Source organism: Habropoda laboriosa, unplaced genomic scaffold (genome assembly GCF_001263275.1).
Source record: "Habropoda laboriosa isolate 0110345459 unplaced genomic scaffold, ASM126327v1 scaffold22, whole genome shotgun sequence".
Taxonomy (NCBI): Eukaryota; Metazoa; Arthropoda; class Insecta; order Hymenoptera; family Apidae; genus Habropoda; species Habropoda laboriosa.
The window spans coordinates 4258192-4275481 of record NW_017100261.1 but is presented as its reverse complement, the minus strand read 5'-3'; the positions used below and the strand labels follow the sequence as shown (position 1 = coordinate 4275481).

Genomic DNA, 17290 nt, shown 5'->3' with positions numbered 1-17290 from the left:
TAATAATAATAATAATAATAATAATAATAATAATAGCGATATTATTCGTAATAGTACAGTCGCGCGCATTTTTTACCCTTAACAACTAACTGCGCTATGTTACAACGATTATATACAAAATAATAAGATCCCAGGTGCTTGATTCAACACTTTCTCGAGTGTTTCCGCCCTTTCGTTCTACTTCTTCTCTTCCTCAAACATCTGTGTCTACTTTTTTCACAACGATTATCAAATTCCTATTATAAACACGTCCGCGTGTTGTCAGCCGTACATTTACGGCCGACGGCGCCCTTTAACGACAAGCTAAATTATGATACACGAAGAAACTACCCTCTATACTTGTTTTTTTTCGTTTTCTTTTTCTTGTAATATCTTTACACAAGGCTAATCTACACGGTCAAATACGAAAATGTTTAGCGTCGAACGAGTCACACCCGTGGAACCGTTTTCTTTCTTTTTTTTTCTCTCGACGATGATAGCTTTCGAACATCGATCAACAATTCTCGAAAGAAAATCCCCCATTCTGGACGAAAGAAGGAGATTCTTCTTCTCGTCATGAGACTTTTCACGATGCATTTGGTATTAATTAAACGTTCGCGCTAAGCGAGGTCCCGATTACACGAAGATTACATTGTTCGTCCTTTAAAACACTAATTCACTTGGTTCTCAACAATTGTTCGCCGTTTTGTCGCAGTCACACACCACGAGAAATCATATATATATATACTTGCGAATTAAGCGTAATTGTGCGTTTCGCAATCCGGAGTGAAAATCGACGACATCTTACGTTCGAATAGAACGTTCCGAAATGTTGACGAGTGATCAATCAACCCTTTCGCTGCTCTTGAAAATGTGCTCGCGCTGTGATCTCGGCGTCTATAGGCGTTCCGAAAATTATCCTTCGCGCGCTTTCGTCTTAATTAAATAAAAGAAATTTCGAAAACGGGAAAATTTCAATTTTTCAATCTTTCAAAAATGTTTAAATGCCAAAACGCAAGAATTCGCCGAAACGAAGATTACGTTCTGAAAATTATCCTTCGCGCGCTTTCGTCTTAATTCAATAAAAGTAACTTAGAAATCCAGAAAATTTGAAATTTCGATTTTATAATTCTTCAAAAATGCTTAAATGCCAAAACGAAAGACCTCGTTTATGATCTATAAATACGAAAAATGTGGCGCAGCGGAAGGGTGAAACGAAAGCAACATCGAGACAAAAAGAAACGACGGATAATTCGGTCAATCACCGACGAATCACCTATCTAGAATAGATTTAAACTCGGTGGCACCATGGATGATTCGCGGGCTCGTCAACGTGTCCGCACGAGATCCGACGAATCAACGACGGCAAAAGCATCGTGGGGTCAACGAGTCACAGGCCACGGGGCGATCTTCCACGACGGTTAAATATTCAATAGCTGTCCTTGCTTCTGTCCAATCTGCCGCCCGTCCATTTCGGGGAACGGTGTGTCTCTCTAACGAACGGGATCCACCGTTCGAGCCGGATCTCGAAATATCGAACACGTTCCGCGGTAGGAAGCCGCCTCGGTTTTGCGGTCGTCGTCGTCGTCGCCGCTCCTCCATAAATCGACGACACGCGACAGAGAGCTGACCCATATTTTGACAGACTCACGAATAATTCGTCTCGTTTCGTCGTCTATGTCGAGAGAGAGAGGCGGCGCGCGGAACGAGATCCGATCCAGCCTGGCCTGGCTTTAAATGACGTTGACGCCACGACGCCGACCAAGTAATTGATCTTATCCGGTTTAATAGATGATCGCGTTAGCCGATAGTTTGAATGGCAGCTCGGGATCCCTGAGAAGAACGTGAACGCAACTTCTGCACTCGATCGCGTTCCATCGGGATAACTTACAAACATAGAAATTCGTTCCCCTTTTGAATAATCGAAAGTAAAGGTTGTTCTTAGTCGTAAATTCGTGGAAATAATTGCACCGAAATCTAACACACACACTTGATAAAAGAAAGCAATATTTCGATCGTCCCAATCCGGTATACAATGACAACAAGATTAAGATTACCATCGATCAAAAACTTGTCTGAAATGTTCGTGTATGCCCTACGTCGATCTCCCGTCGCAAATACACAGTTCCTCTACTCTGAAAAACGAGCCAACGAAAATACGATAGAAAACTATATCTTCTTTTATACTCAACAGCTGATTCGAAAACAGTCTAATCGAAAGATTCTAACGGGAAACCATCAGACACACGTCTAAACTCACACACATCTTCGCAACGGAGAATTTTTGCAACAGAGAACGGATCAATAAAAGAATGCCTCAGGGTCCCTTGTTCTCTCATCCTCCTCCTAGATCTCCTTCTTTTCACGTGTGATTCTCGCCAGTCTGCACAGACACCTCGGAGCCCATCATTATACCGTTGGACAGTACATTGGTCATCGATGGTAGAACAAGCGGGCTTGGGATCGTCATCGACGGTCTAAGCCTTTCTGTCAGTGCTAGCATCACTTGACAGTGTAGATGCTGAATGGTAGCCAGTAGATTTAAATTGGTGTCGATCAATCCTGTGGCCGGTGAGTATCTGTCCCTTTCGACGTTTTCGATCTCGTCGGAAGGGAGAACGGTCATTTTCTGTTCAAGTTCGGACTCCTTCATCGCGGCGGCTTTTTTCTCCGCTTGCAGTAGCCTCTGCTGATGCTTCAGGTACGAGGTAGTGATGGGAAGACTGTAGTCGATGGGCGTGTTCTTAGGATCGAGTCCAGGGCTCCACGGCCTTGGCAACGGTTGGCTGGGCTGAGGGGATGGCGTTCGACCCTCTGGCAACATCCTTTTCCTCTTCGACGAGGCCGAACTTCTCGAACTTGCCCGATCCGACTCTGGGGTCCTTCTTGATTCCGGCAGGCTGGTGTCTGCGCTCGGCAAAAAACCACCGGTGACTGGCTCCTTCTTCAGCAAATTCGTAATACTCAGGGGATTGTACTTCTCCTCCTTCTCCTTATCGGTTTTGTCCACGACCACCGAACTACCGGCGTTGTTCCCCTTTTGATGTTTCTGATGCCTGTAACTATACAGCGGCTTCCCATCGCCGCCGTGATTTCCCTCGCGCAGCTTAGGGCTACTTTGCACCGACGTCGTAGACGTCGTGGTTAGGGTAGCAGCGCCGGCTGTGTTAGGGCTCAACGGTGTCGCCGTAGACGTCAATGTCGTCGTCGTCGTTAGCGTCGCCGCAGACGTGGACTGCGATTGGTTGGATAAATTCGTCGGGCTCGGGGTACGCGGGCGTCGTTGACATTCCGTGCAGCCCAGCAGAAATCGTGTTACCGCCTCTCGGGGCAGGAACGCGTAGGTTTCCGTGATCTGCAACGAAACAGAAGAGTCGTGTTAGGAAAAAGGGAGGACTCTTTCGTCGGGATACAGGGTGTTCATTCTAACCACGTGGCATGAATTTTCAGCTATTTGCGACGATGTGATGGGAAACAGTTGTCGAGCAAAATTTAAATAGCGAACCCAGGGTCACTTCGAGTTTTTAAAAATTTGGTGTTTGTATTGTAGGAAGTGTTAATGCTGAACTTCGAGGTATGCAAAAATCGACACGTTTCGATGGGGAAAACGAGGAATTCGAAGGGAACACGAAGTTCCAGCGAAATCAGCGTGAGTAACGCCGCTCGATGTTCCCCTCAGCGAGTCAGGTATTTTCCCTCGGCAAGATTAGAAAGTACCAGGCCTGCACTCACGGTTCGAACGGCGTGAGTGACCCCCTTCGTTCTCCTGTCAAACGTCAGCGTCACGTGGATCTGTTTCGCGCGGAACGCCCACTGGGGAAAATTCACGAGCAGTAACGGAACTTTGATGTCTTTGCGAGGAGGTATTTAGCCGGAAGGATGTTCTCTGCCTCTTAATAGGAAACGTTTCTCTCTAAGGAGGTGGAGGAGCGGCATAACTTAATCAAGGATGGGAGGCTCTGCGAGCCGAGAAAGGCAATGGTCGGCGAGCGTACACGTGCACCAACGAATGTATGCGCGAGAAGGTGCACGTCACGCTGAGGTAATTCGATAAGATTTACTCGAAGCTTGACTACGAGAAGACGAAGAAAAGGGAGCTGTACCGTAAGAAATGGAGATAATAGCTTCTGAATCGACGCGACACACTCGCGATATCTCTGTAGGCGAGAATCTTCCGAGGAAATATTCGGGGGAGAATTTTAACGATTTTCTGAACACGTTGTGTAGAATTGAGGAGGGAGGAACGACGGGTGGGTGGATGTTAGAGAGAAATTCAATTTAACGTGGATGAAATTTCAAGTGAATTTTAAGGAACTATGCAAAATTTGGAAAACTATATTTTTGGAAATTTGTCAAATGTACTCCCATCAAGTCTTGGAATTTTGTAGGTGCTAAGGAAACTTGCATATACTTAAACTTTAGGCTTTAAATGAATATTTTAAATTTTAGAAAAGTTGGATACTTTCATTCGTTCGATAAAAAAAATCTTTGCCTACATCAACCTCTGAACAATTTTTCTACACCACTGAATCAATATTGTCTATGAAATAAAGTAGAATGATTACAAAAAATATAAAAATTTTGAAGCAATATTTATAACGATTTAAATACTCAAAATTTTGATGAAATTTGATAAAATACAGAAACTTGGATACGAAAATTTCATTTAACTCTATACAGAATACTGAAACTTCAGTCCAATCTCAATCTATTACAAATCTTTTCCAATTCTTATATAAACACCATTACAAATCCCAAATTAATCAAAGTCGACATTTAACTGTCTAATTAAGCACGTCTGAACGAACTGTCGACATACGTTTCCAAAATAAAAGTTTATTTAAACAATTTCAAAAATTAAACCCTGAAACACCCACGAAAATTTTGGTTACCCACGCAAGAATTAAAACCAACACCCCCCGCCCACCAACAAAAAAAAACGAACCTAACATACCCAGAACTTTCACAGCTCCGTTACATAGGCGCCCCTTCTCCCTAAACAGCACCGCGTGAAGCGAAACGGTGAAACGCGCCGCCGCGCGGAGGGTGGTTTCCCGCGAGCCGATGAATCGCGCCTTGTAACGGCGACTTAAACGTTAAAACAGTTCCAGGGTCGCGCGCTACGCGACTGGCCTGCCGTGCACGCGTGCGTGCGTGTACACGCGGACGCGCGAGCGCGAACGCGAGCTCGTGGTAACCGTGTGTGGGTGCACCAGTAAGCAGGCAATGCAACAAGTGTCCTGAGGTTTTGAATCACAAGCAGATCGCGGCGGTCGAGAGAGAGAAAGAGGAGGACGCGACGCGGCTCGAATGGGATAGGGATGGCGGGGTGGAGGAGGAGAGGAGAGAAGAGGAATGAGAGGAGGAGTGACGCGCGGGCGGCTAGGAAGGTCGGAGGGGTTGCGAACGGTAGAAAGAGGAACGACGGACAAGCGGAGAAAGAGGGCGAGAACCGACCGGGTCGCGCGCGGGCGGAGAGGACGGTGTCACGGACCAGATATGATACCCCGGAGAGAGGTTTACGCAAACGCGCGCCGGAACACGTGAGATGACGTGTGGTATCGAGTGTTCGACGCTTGAATGCCTCGGTGCCTTCTCCCCAGGGAACGGTAAATATCGCGTGTCGCGGCTGACCATGCAAGAATTCGGCGCGCTCACGATCCCGATTGGGGGTCATCCGAGATATACCTCCTCCGGGGGAGAGACCGCTTTCTGATTGAATTCGAATCACGATGGATTCCGCCCCGGGAAAAATTGTTTCTTCCGCGGTGCTGCTGTTAGGGTAAAGTTGGTAATGTTTTTGGAACGTTCGAAATCTGATTGGAAAGTTTCGAGAATAGTGTTTAACCCTTTTGTGGTGGTTGCAATACTTTTTGTTTTTGTGGAAGGGAAGAATAAAGTCGTCTTCGAATGTAATTGGTTTATTCGTGGCGACGAAGAGTTACTGCAAAGTTCTAACCGAAATTGTCCGTTGACCTGGCTTGCTCGTGATCTATGAGGAAACCTCTCATTTTTCTAACCCTCGGTTTCTTCCGCTTTAGGCTCCGCGTGACGATAAACAGATGGCCAGTAGACAGCTTATTCATATTTTTTTAAGGTGCGTTTCCATCGTATCATCGTTGCGTATCAATTTTGAAGGGCGTTGCATCGTTGCGTATCAAAATTAATCACGTTTTCACGTGAGTAAATTTTTGTAAACTGTGATTAATTTTGATACGCAATTTTGATACGTGAAAATTGATACGCAACGGTGGTACGATACGCGGATATGCAACGAATGGACGCGCACCTTTAGAATTTTACAATTTGGTGGGAGAAGCAAGAATTGATAATTATTATTGTAGGACTGCAACGATATTCCAATTAACTTAAAGTGATTTTTTAACAAGTATTTGACATCACAAATTTCACACATAAAGATGCACCTTTAGTAATTTCCATTAATCCTCGAACAAAGATATCTTCACTGAATCACGTTTAATCTTTTACGTTTGAGAAAAGCAAAGAAAGAAACTGGTATTTTTGACAGAAATATTCAATTTGTCAGTGTTTCGTCCGAAGTTTAATGTACCCCTCAATTTCTAAGCGCATCAAGTCAGCGAGAAGGTAATAGGCAGATATTTCTGTTTGAAACTTACCGTCCTGTACGTTCTCTTTTGACCGGCATGCTTTCCCGGACGACCCTCAAGGTCAACATGGACAGCATGAATAATGTCGAAGAAGTTCTCCACGATCGCGACTTTCTTGTACACTCTTCCGGGTGGAACGGTACCCTCGGCGCCGTTTAACGTCTGAAACCAACGTATGACATAGTTAAAAATTCAATCTAACTTTTAAATAGCTCTAGTAGATAGAGAAAACATGGTCAGTTCCAGGAAATTTAGAATGCGTCACGTTAATACACACCGTTGCCATTCTATTAAACGTTACTTCACACATTCCATAGATTTTCTTTAACCTATTAGCATTAATAATGAATTCATATCTCGAGCAAAGTCAAGCATCTAAGCTTTCTATTAATTCATATTCTGCAACTTAATATTTAAGGAGCAAGAGTAGCTTTTGTGCGGTTCAGTGCCATCTAACCGGTTGCAAACAACCGTGCAGCAAGCGAAAAGATTTCTTCCTTTGCGACGGCTGTAAGTTAGATTCCTGCAATCCTATTACCGACAGAAACTCCACACACTTCCCTGTCGTCGGCAAGGCAGGAAAACCCTGCTAATTCTCCGATCGCCGATAAGACAGATCTCTACCAAAAACAACCCCGTTTAATTTCAAATAATTCCCCCTTTCCTGCAACACCTAAAAACTTGCAATAACCGTAACAAATAATCACACACAAATATTCTTAACCTTTCAAACATTCCTCCACCCCAAAAACCGTTCTAAATCATCTCACAGAAACAAGTATCACGAAGAAACACGTTTCAATTTTCCCAAACCGTCAAACCTCGCCGTAAACCGAAAAAGATCACGCGAGTTCGATTCAAATTTCACACATCGATTATCCTCCCTCGAACCCTTCATGTTTCCCATTTACAACGTCGAAGGGCGACGCGGAGCTAGCCGGTCGGAGGAAAAAATTCCAACTAGTCCAGAAACTCAATTAACTTGGCGGAGCGGGTGGCGTGACGGTCCGCGGTCAGATTGTTCGAACGAACTTTCCGACCTTAAGAAGTTACGGGCGCATGCGCGACATTATTGTATTTCCCTAAACACCTGTTGAAGGGTAAAGTTGAACTCGTGTGGGGCTTACGACTCGGTTAAGTGGCTGCGGTCAGGCGGGATAACAATGCCGATATCTAGGCGACCGCCGCCTTAAGATAACACGCCGTGAGCCCGATCGAACGACATCCCCTTTCCCTCCCACCACACCCCCGCCCCCTTCTGGCCTCTCCTCACGGTCCGTAATTGGACGTAATCGTGGCGACGGTTCCGTGTCTATCTATCCATTTATCTCTCTCTCTCTCTCTCTCGCTTGCTCGTTCTCTCTCTGTCGCTCCTTCGCGCCGTATTTAGCGAACGGAAATCGATGCTCTCGCGCAAATATCGAAGCGGCGCGCGATCATTCAATTTTCAGTGAACGGGGCTGAACATAGGCAGTCCCGCCGGGTTAAAACGGACCCGACAACCGATATTATCGGGATATTATAATACTGAAATATTCCGTGCAGCCAGCGAACGAAGCGGGTTGCGGTCTGAAAATAAGCTCCGTCTCTCTGGTTGTACACGGACGGTGTTGTGTGTGTGTGTGTGTAGTGGTTCGATTTTAAATTCGGGAAAAAATATTTGCGGATGGATCGAGGTGTAAGATTCTTCGAGGAGGAAGTTCTTGAACCTTGACTGCAAAATATAGTGGAATAATGTAACGGATGGTACTTTTTACGATTAGTGAAACTCATAGAGGTAGTTTATCATAGGTAGACGAAGGTATATATAAAGACTGTAAGATGTTTAATGAAATATATGGAACTGTAAGCGAATTCGTAATTGTATTTGAAGCAGTGCAAGTTGTAGCTGATTGTCAATTGCTTTAACATTGATTTACTACGGCCTTGGCACCGGGGGATATACTCGTTAGACGATTTACTCGTGAGAAATGTAATTTTAAAGTGTTAAATTACACACTCGATTGGACGTTCACGTTTGTCATAATTATTGATGGGATAAAGTGAGAGTCTTCTCAAAAGAAAGTCGAAGAAATTAACGAAGAAAACAATGAGATCCGAAATTTTGGAGGTAAAGGATTAAGGGAATAACCTTAATTGTTCAAATATTCCTTCCTTCTATCTATTACAAATCTGACTTAAAAATTAAGTCACAAAACAGTGAAACATTTTTCTATCTCCTAATCTCAGTGACCAGCGAAAGGGTTAATTAAAATCGAAGAACTCATCGGTTATTCAAATATCTCGACAAGAACCGAAGCAATGCTCTTCTTACAAATCTGACATAAAAATGAAGTCACAAAACAGTGAAACATTTTTCTATCTCCTAATCTCAGTGACCATCGACAGGATCGATTAAAATCGAAAAACTCATCAATACCGTAACAACGTCGATCACAAGACACGATCATCCTCAGCATTCGCAAAACATAAAAAACACCATTCCTCAACGTGTGCAAGAACTTCCATAGAGAAACCGTGCAACCGACAGCTCGATTCCTAATTAATTCACTCATCGTCCTCCGTCCGTCCGTCCGTTGCCCTTCTCCCCTCCTCCCAAAAACCGAGCAACCCATCCCTGAATTGCTCGCGAACCAGAAATTTCATGGCGTAACGGCGTTTCGAGACCGCGACCTCGATCCCCCGGAGCCCCAATAATCGTCGATGATCCAGCAGAGTTCCGGGGTCAGACAGCGTCCACCCTGCTCGAGATAGCCGGGGTTCGATCGAAACGGGCAGAGATTAACCTACTTGAGAGGGTGTATGTGTCTTGGCTTGCGCTTATGTAAACGCGCTGGAGTGAGTTTCACGGCTGAATACGGCCGAGAAGCGGCACAAAGAGAGAGAGAGAGAGAGAGAGAGAGAGAGAGAGAGAGAGAGAGATGGCTGAGCATTCTGTCGCCTATGGATGGTCGTGTCACGCAATGCGTATTGGCATATAACGAGCGTGCATAGTGCAGCACACTGGCCGTGTGCCTCGACGAGGCGAGATCTGTCTGGAACCGTGTCGATACTGAATATGTATGCCACTTACAGCCACCCCGTTCTACGAGCTCGTTTTAATGTTTAATACAAAGCAGCAACGCGAACTGTCGTGCTTTGTTTTCCGTTAGGCTACCGGTATCTATCGGACCTTCGTGCGCCTTCTTGGCGTTCCTTGGATCTTCTGCCGGGTGAATTCTGATCGAGCACTGACGTGTGTGTTGTTGTGTGCGATGTTCGAGGTGGAAGGGGGACATTTGGGAATTGGTGTGTTATGGATTACCTCAATCTATGATTTCCTTTCTGTCTATACATCTAAGCGTCAGCCATTTACTGTTTTAGTACCGTATCAGGTAACAAAAGCTAATCTGTTACAGATTAATTACGTTTGTTAATCCTCAGCCTTACGAATTCAAACGAAAGTTGGGGTTACGATGGGTTTTTCTTACCGATATCTGACACGTTGTTATAGGTTAAATTAGGTTGTAAATTAGGTGTTAATAGGTTGTAATTAATATTTGTACATCTATTAATTTAACAGCCATTCAATTTTGATTCTAAACATTTTCTCATATCTACTATAATTTCAAAGATATGCAGGGAAATAGGGTAATAACACCTATCTTCATTGAAGGGCAGTTTTCGCCCGGAAGAACCGAAAAAGGGCGAAAAAGGAAAAAATTGCAAATCTGCAAAGTTTCAAAAAAATCAGAATTTTTGGGTTACCAAAGTTACTAATTTAAACTTCCTTCTTCCCGAGAGTAACCCGTCGTTTAATTGTTAACGTACAAAGCTGTGTCCAAGACAGTCACCGTTTCGACGAAGTGTCTTTCCGGGCAGAGGTTTCCCTCCGCCAAAAGTCTGACTCAGCCAGCAAAGACCAATAACCCCTCCGATCGGAGAAGTTAAGCGCGTGTAACTCGAGATCTCGGCCTGTGGGCTAGGATCTTCGACCACCCCCTATGCCAAATAAGGGTCGATACCCGCTGGAAGCGATACGTCGAGGGACGGACACGGGAGAATTGTTCCACGAGCGTATCTGTCGGCGAACGGGACACGTGGAATATCGTTCGAAACACGGTTTAACCCTTTCGCCACGGAAGTAACCTTTCTCAAGAATTTGTTATTTATCTGTAGATCGTCTCAGTCGACGTTGAACTCTGGTTTTTGGTGGAGTTATCGACGATCAATTTTGGGTACTTGTAGTTTTATGGATTTTTACAGATTTATGAGATTCAGGTGGACTTGGAACTCCTATTTTTGATGTTAGGGTTATTGACAATTAATCTGACGATCTTTGTGTTTATGTAGGTCGCGATTTGAATAGAATTAGAAGTCTTCTTTATTATGATTTTTGTAATTGCGTAGACTAAGATTTAAATAGACTTACAAATCTTCTCATTGACCATTCATTTTTGGAGTTACTGATTTATGACTTTTTGTGGATTTAGAACTCCTCTATCTAAGACCAGAGTTACCGAGGATTAATTTTATGTCGAAGACAGAGTTAACTTAACTTAAAATTCAGATGAACATCGAACGTTCCTTTCTGACGAAGTTACTAAATTACGAACTTATGGATTTTTATGGATTTATAAAATTTCGACGAACTTAGAACTCTATTCTCCGACAATTCGAGTAAACGAAGATGAATTTTTGCTCGAGCAACTCCGAGAGTCGCGAAAGGGTTAACCGGTGATTTCTATCTGCAGCTGGAACTGTTCTAAATATTCCTTGCCGTAACGCGCGACAGACGACTTTTACCCCATAAATAAAAAAGGAACGCGAGCAGAATTCCTCGGTCGACGCAAGAGTTCCCACGAATCTACCGCCGCTTTCGTCGCTTTCCATGCGCGTAAGAGGCGAAGGGAAAGGGAAAAGAGGTTCACCAGGATATTCCAGGCCCCTCGAGAATCCGTCAGCTTGCAAAAGAGCACGGGGATAACGAAGAGACCGCGTCAAAGAATATTATTGCGCTGGCTGAGAGAAGCTTGAACGAGGGAGCAGAGAAACGAGCGTCCCGCGAAACGTCGCGTAAGCCGGTGCTAAACGCGCGCGAAAGGGCCGCGGGGCTTTTATGGGCTCTTCCTATCTCGCTTAGATATCGACGCGATATATTCGCGTGCACCGAGAGGGAGCAGCAACTTTTCATGCTTACACGGGTTAAGATTTCGATTGACGTGGAACTCTTATTTTTCACGGTGTTACTCGTCGTTAATTTCGCCATTTTTGTATCTACGTAGATCGAGATTTCGATCGACTTGGAACTCCTATTTTTCACAGAGTTATCGATCGCTAATTTGACGATTTTTATATTTGCATAGGTTAAGTATTGACTTAGAATTTTTTCTTCCGATGGAATTAGTGACAATTAATATGGCGACCTTTGGGCTTGCACAGGTTAAGACTTGGAACGATTTGGAAATCTTTCTTCCGATGGAATTAGCGACAATTAATTTGGCGACTTTTAAGCTTCAATAGGTTAAGACTTGGAATGATTTGGAAATCTTTCTTCTTATGGAATTAGCGACAATTAATTTGGCGACTTTTAAGCTTCAATAGGTTAAGATTTGGATTGACTTGGAACTCTTCTTTCTTCTGGAATTACTGCCGATTAATTTACTTATGAATTTTTATGGATTTCTAAGATTTAGACGCACTCAGAATTCCCCTCTCAGACACTAGATTCGCTGACACTGACAATGCTAATATTGTAATACAAAAATGAGAAAATGAATAGGGTTTGCAGAGTGATAGATACGAATGAAAATCTACTCGAAACGAAATCATCTACTGTATATTTAGGCTTATTACCTCTCAAACAAAATGATCAACATTACCAATTAAAAACTAGATTAAACTCGTTTAACTTAAACCTCCGACATCACAGTTTCACGTTCCAATTTATTCCTCTGAGAAACTCGCCAAGCAATCAAAACACTAACCTACATTCTTTAAAAAAAAAATCATTTTCTTGTTAATTCTACCACGATTCACAATCGCAACGAGTAGTTCGATCTCTAGAATCGTGGCTGGCGAGGAACGCGTGGAAAGGAGAAGCCGGCCGGAAAATGTCCGGCGACGAGAGCTCCAGAATAGAAGCGCGTCAGTGGCGACATAAATCCGTAGGAGGCGCGACGGCACCGGCCAAGTTTGCGGCGCAACGAAATCCGGGTATAGCGGGTGTTTTAAAACCCCGCGGACCGCGAGTTTGCATTTTAAACGAACGACCGGCCGTCGAGGCGGCCGCGAACGGGGCGGAAAACAACGCGTGGCCGCCACGCAAACGCGCCGACGAAACGGATTAAAAAAATTCACCAGGGAGTCGCGTGAACCAAGCGTGGGAGGGCGTGTTCGAGGAGTCGCCTAACGGGTGATCTGTTTCGAGTACGATCTCGTATGCTTCTCGTTCCACTTGCTTTGCTTTTCCACCGTCGAAAATTTCACCCTTACGCACGTTGTTGCCTCGCCAATGTTCCGGTGGATGTACATTTTACTACGTTATTGGCGAAGAAGCGTTGACCCGTCTCATCTTGGTGCCGAAATTTCATATTGTTAGTTACTACGACTCGAGATTCTCCGCAGATTTTGCCGCAAGTCTCCGTAGAAGCACTTCGCCAAGTGTAACTTATACGATTGACAATGTGCTGAAGTATCCTTCAAAAAGAAGTGAAACGATTTCACACGACGTGACTCTCAAATGCATGCCAACGCTGCAGAGAGTGAACGTAAAATCAAAGGTAAGAAGGAACGTGTTGTGAGAACGTACGAGGCTCTGTCATCCAGAAAAGTGCAAGATTTTTGAGGAAATCATCGGACTCAAGCAATTCGTTACTCTTCGTCTTATCACCACCTTGAACTTTAAGACAAACAAAACTAGGTCCTTTATATCCAAGCCTAATTTCTTCCCTATTCCAGGCTTTGAAAAAATCTGAAAAAATTCTGAGACACTTGTCAAAGTCTCTGCTACATCGCATAATGATTCGTCAACTCGAATGTTTAAAACCTCTTCCAATGAAAATCAAAATCCCTCTCCAAGAGCTAAGCCGAGGACAAAATTTTCCCTGGGTCGTTAATGACCCAGATCGCCCAAAGAGGATTAAAACGAATCAACGAACCAAGAAAAAATCCTTCGTTTATATCCAAGCCTAATTTCTTCACTATTCCAGACTTTCGGACTCAAATATGACAAATTTTTCCCAATAAAAATAAACCAGGGACAAAATTTTGCCCGGGTCATTAATGACCCAGATCGCCCAAATAGTCTTAAAACACGATAAAAACGTGACTCGACCAACCGAGAAAAGATCCTTTTATATCCAAGCCTAATTTCTCCACTGTTCCAGACTTCCAGACTCAAATATTTCAAACCTTTCCCAATAAAAATAACAACCCCCCTCGAAGAAATAAGCCAAGGGCAAACTTTTGCCCGGGTCGTTAACGGCCCAGATCGCCCCAAAAGTGTTAAAACGCGATAAAAACGGGAATCGGTGAACCGAGAGAAAGTCCTCGATGGAACGTACGATCCACAAGGATTCACGCGGAAATAACGGAAGAGGGGTCCGGTCAGCCAGCGGGCGATCGTTAACGTCACGTAACGATTCGCAAGTTGCCGGGACAATTAATAGTTGAACGGGGCGAAGTAAGTTGTAGGTAAGCCAGAAATGTGTGGGGATCAGCCGAGATCCCCGAAGACCTGGTAGGGTTAACGAAGCAGCGGCAAGAAAGTTACCGCGGAGTATCGTTACCGCGCCGCCGTCGTTTCGGTAACTTCGGATTACGTAACGCGTTGCACGAGCGTCAAGTGCTCTCGCAGCTCGTGCATACGCGTGTAACACGATGTCCGTGATATCGACTAATCCCTAAATACACGGCTCTTGTAATTTCGATTTCCAATTTACGAGAAGATTCTCGATGATCTCGATGGCAAAAATCTGTTTCATCTTCGTTTGGAAATTCAGCTGACGAGATAAATTATGTGGATGGTAAAATAGGAAGTGCAAGCTCAGATACTGATTATTGAGAATATTTGTGCGAAATTTTTCCAGACTCAGATTGCAAATTTTTCTTTTCTCTAATATTTGAAATATTTTGAACATCTGACGTCGCTTGGCGGGTTTACCTGCTTAATTAAGAAGGTGTCGTGCTTCTCTTTTTAAACTGATCTAACGAGAAACTGAATATCTAAGATATACAGTGTGTAACAAAAGTTCCCAGACTGAAATTGCGAAATCTTCGATTTACATACTAAAACTTTTTTTTCTTTTTCAACTTTAAGTATTTTTAACATTTGATCTCACTCGGTAAAATTGCCTATCTACGAAGGCATCACTCTTCCGTTTTCAGAGTCTTCCATTCCACCACCATAATAGGTGACTAAACTCAGAGTCTAGGGATTTTTGTTACACACTACGTATAACCTTAAAAATATTTCGTAGAAAATTCGATCGAAGTTTGTCGTATCGATATACCTCGAGATTATTCACAGAAAACGCATTAGAAAATGCATTAATCTCTCGGATCTTTTCATAGCCACCCTCCAAATAGAAAAACATCGTCGAGGTAAACGTGTCTTGTGCGTGATACCGAAATTGATCTATCATTTATCACAGCCAGGCTGTTCTGTCTCAACAAGTCAGACATTTAGTTATAGAAAATTTGAACTATTTCCAACACGCTCGTTTAAACAATGTTGGTTAATGTTCAAAGTCGCGTTTATTTGCTTGTATATTTCTGGTGGGAATGTTCAATGCGGGATACAGGAATAGTATCTGTCGCGTCATGCGAACAACTGCGTGTTCTTTATAATTGACTGTGACGAACGTAGAGGAGAATATCGTTTAGAACTTGTCTAACTCTATAAATTCGAAGAAAGTAACCTTCCTCGTGCAAACAGCCGAGGCATCGGCAACAAGACTAAACGGACGTGTGCTTACAATGTCGAAACTACAAACAATTCAATGGAAAACAGGAAATAATTCAACAGCTTGACATCTATCGGTATTTTATGCTCTCGAGAACAATAAACTGTTCTTTCGCTGTAACAAATCAGTCTCGGCCGAGATTCTTCGCGAACCTACCTACTCATCTTCAATTCACACTTTCCTCCGTTAATAGTTTCTACCTAACACTTTGCACCTCAAATTACACACAGTGTTTTGCGTATTTGTTCAGCTATTTTCATATTTTCAACCCTTGGGTGGACGACTATACTTCCCTTAACAATTCTCTATGAGAATCTCCATTATTTTCACGTCGACACACATTTCCAAAATGAAAATTTTTAATATCAATTGTTCGCGGTCGTATTGTCCGTAGGCATGGTAGCCTTATTGGTCGCAATTATTTTTGGGAAGCGCGCATTCGGTCAATTATTGCCCAAAAACGTACAGATTTTATTCGAATCAGTTTGTTCAAGCTATGTGCGTGTTATTATCATTTCACCCCCGTTTCTGTGGGCAAAGGGCGTCCACAGAGCGTTTAGAAGGTAAAAACGCTTTGCAAAGAGTTGAAGCTTAAAAACAACGATGAAGATTTCGGGTCAGTTTTGAACCAAAGACCTAAAGCGTACAATCGAACGAAAGAACGCACCAGGGTTGTCACTCTCAGCCAAAAGCGTAGTGTCTTTTGGCTGAACACAGACAATACTATCATGCAAGAAAGAGAAACAAGCTAACAAGCTCGAAAGCTGCCAATAGCGCACCACTCGCATCAAACCCCAAAAAATTCCTGAAAATCCAACAGAAAACCCAACGACGTACATGTACCAAATCCAAGATAGTACAGGGTCAACAGGCACATTCAACATCTCGGAAAAAACACCCCCGAAGCCCGCCGCTCGAAGCCAGAAAAGCCGTCTGGCAAGGCGAGCACAAGCATCCGGCACCAGACTCGCCTACTCCTCGGTGACGCAAGTGACGGCCGGGTGCTGACGTCAAGAAGTTAGGGAAGTGTTCTGAAAATAGTCTCGTGAGGCGCGTAACGCGCTGTCCTGGCACGCAACGCGCCGCGCCGCGCCGCTGGACGAGGAGGAGCGGATCTAGGCAAGGCGACCGCCGTCCATCGTAGTCATTGAAATGGTCCCGAGGTGGCGGCGTGTCCGTTACATAACAACGATACTAGGAAGCGGCGCGAAAGTGGCACGGTATCATTGCGGCCGGCCGTTAAATATTCTCAACGAGGTCGGATTACCTCCATTACGTGAAGGAACGACAACCGGCCGGTCGAGCCCGTGAGGAGTATACTCGGAACTGCCTCTCCTCTGCTCCCCTTGTCACATCGTCTACGCGCCACCACTTCCAAATCGTCCGATCCTTGGACTTACCGATTTTTTCGAGACTCGCTGTATGGGTACAAGTTTTGCCACCGTTTAGACGAAGGATTTGTCAATTTTAACCCTGATTTGGTGCATTTGCCACAAGAAATATGAAATTTTTCAAAAATTTTCGTGAAATGAAAGCGCGTTAAATATATGGAAAGGTGAGAAAATTGTAAATTTTGTACCACCAGTTGCAAGCCTGTAACTTTCTCACGACACCACCCTGTCTATCTTGCAGTCTAAGATCTTGCAAGCCTGGAGGGGATGATTAACAATAAAGCTACAACTGTTTCAAGTTTGTACGAGTAGTACATACGAGAAAGTAGCAGAAAACGAGAGTGAA

The 17290-nt window shown here is 44.0% G+C and overlaps 1 protein-coding gene across 1 annotated transcript in view; it reads right to left on the bottom strand.

Annotated features, from left to right (window-relative positions):
* Positions 1 to 2337: 2337 nt before the first annotated feature.
* The window catches only part of LOC108572729, a 68802-nt gene continuing 53849 nt past the window's right edge, over positions 2338 to 17290 (bottom strand). Inside the window, exons 2-3 of the mRNA XM_017935007.1 lie at positions 6618 to 6770; positions 2338 to 3334 (exon numbers count right to left, since the gene is read on the bottom strand). Coding sequence (XP_017790496.1) covers positions 2342 to 3334; positions 6618 to 6770 — 1146 coding nt within the window. The 3' untranslated portion in view covers positions 2338 to 2341. The remainder of the gene's footprint in view (positions 3335 to 6617; positions 6771 to 17290) is intronic.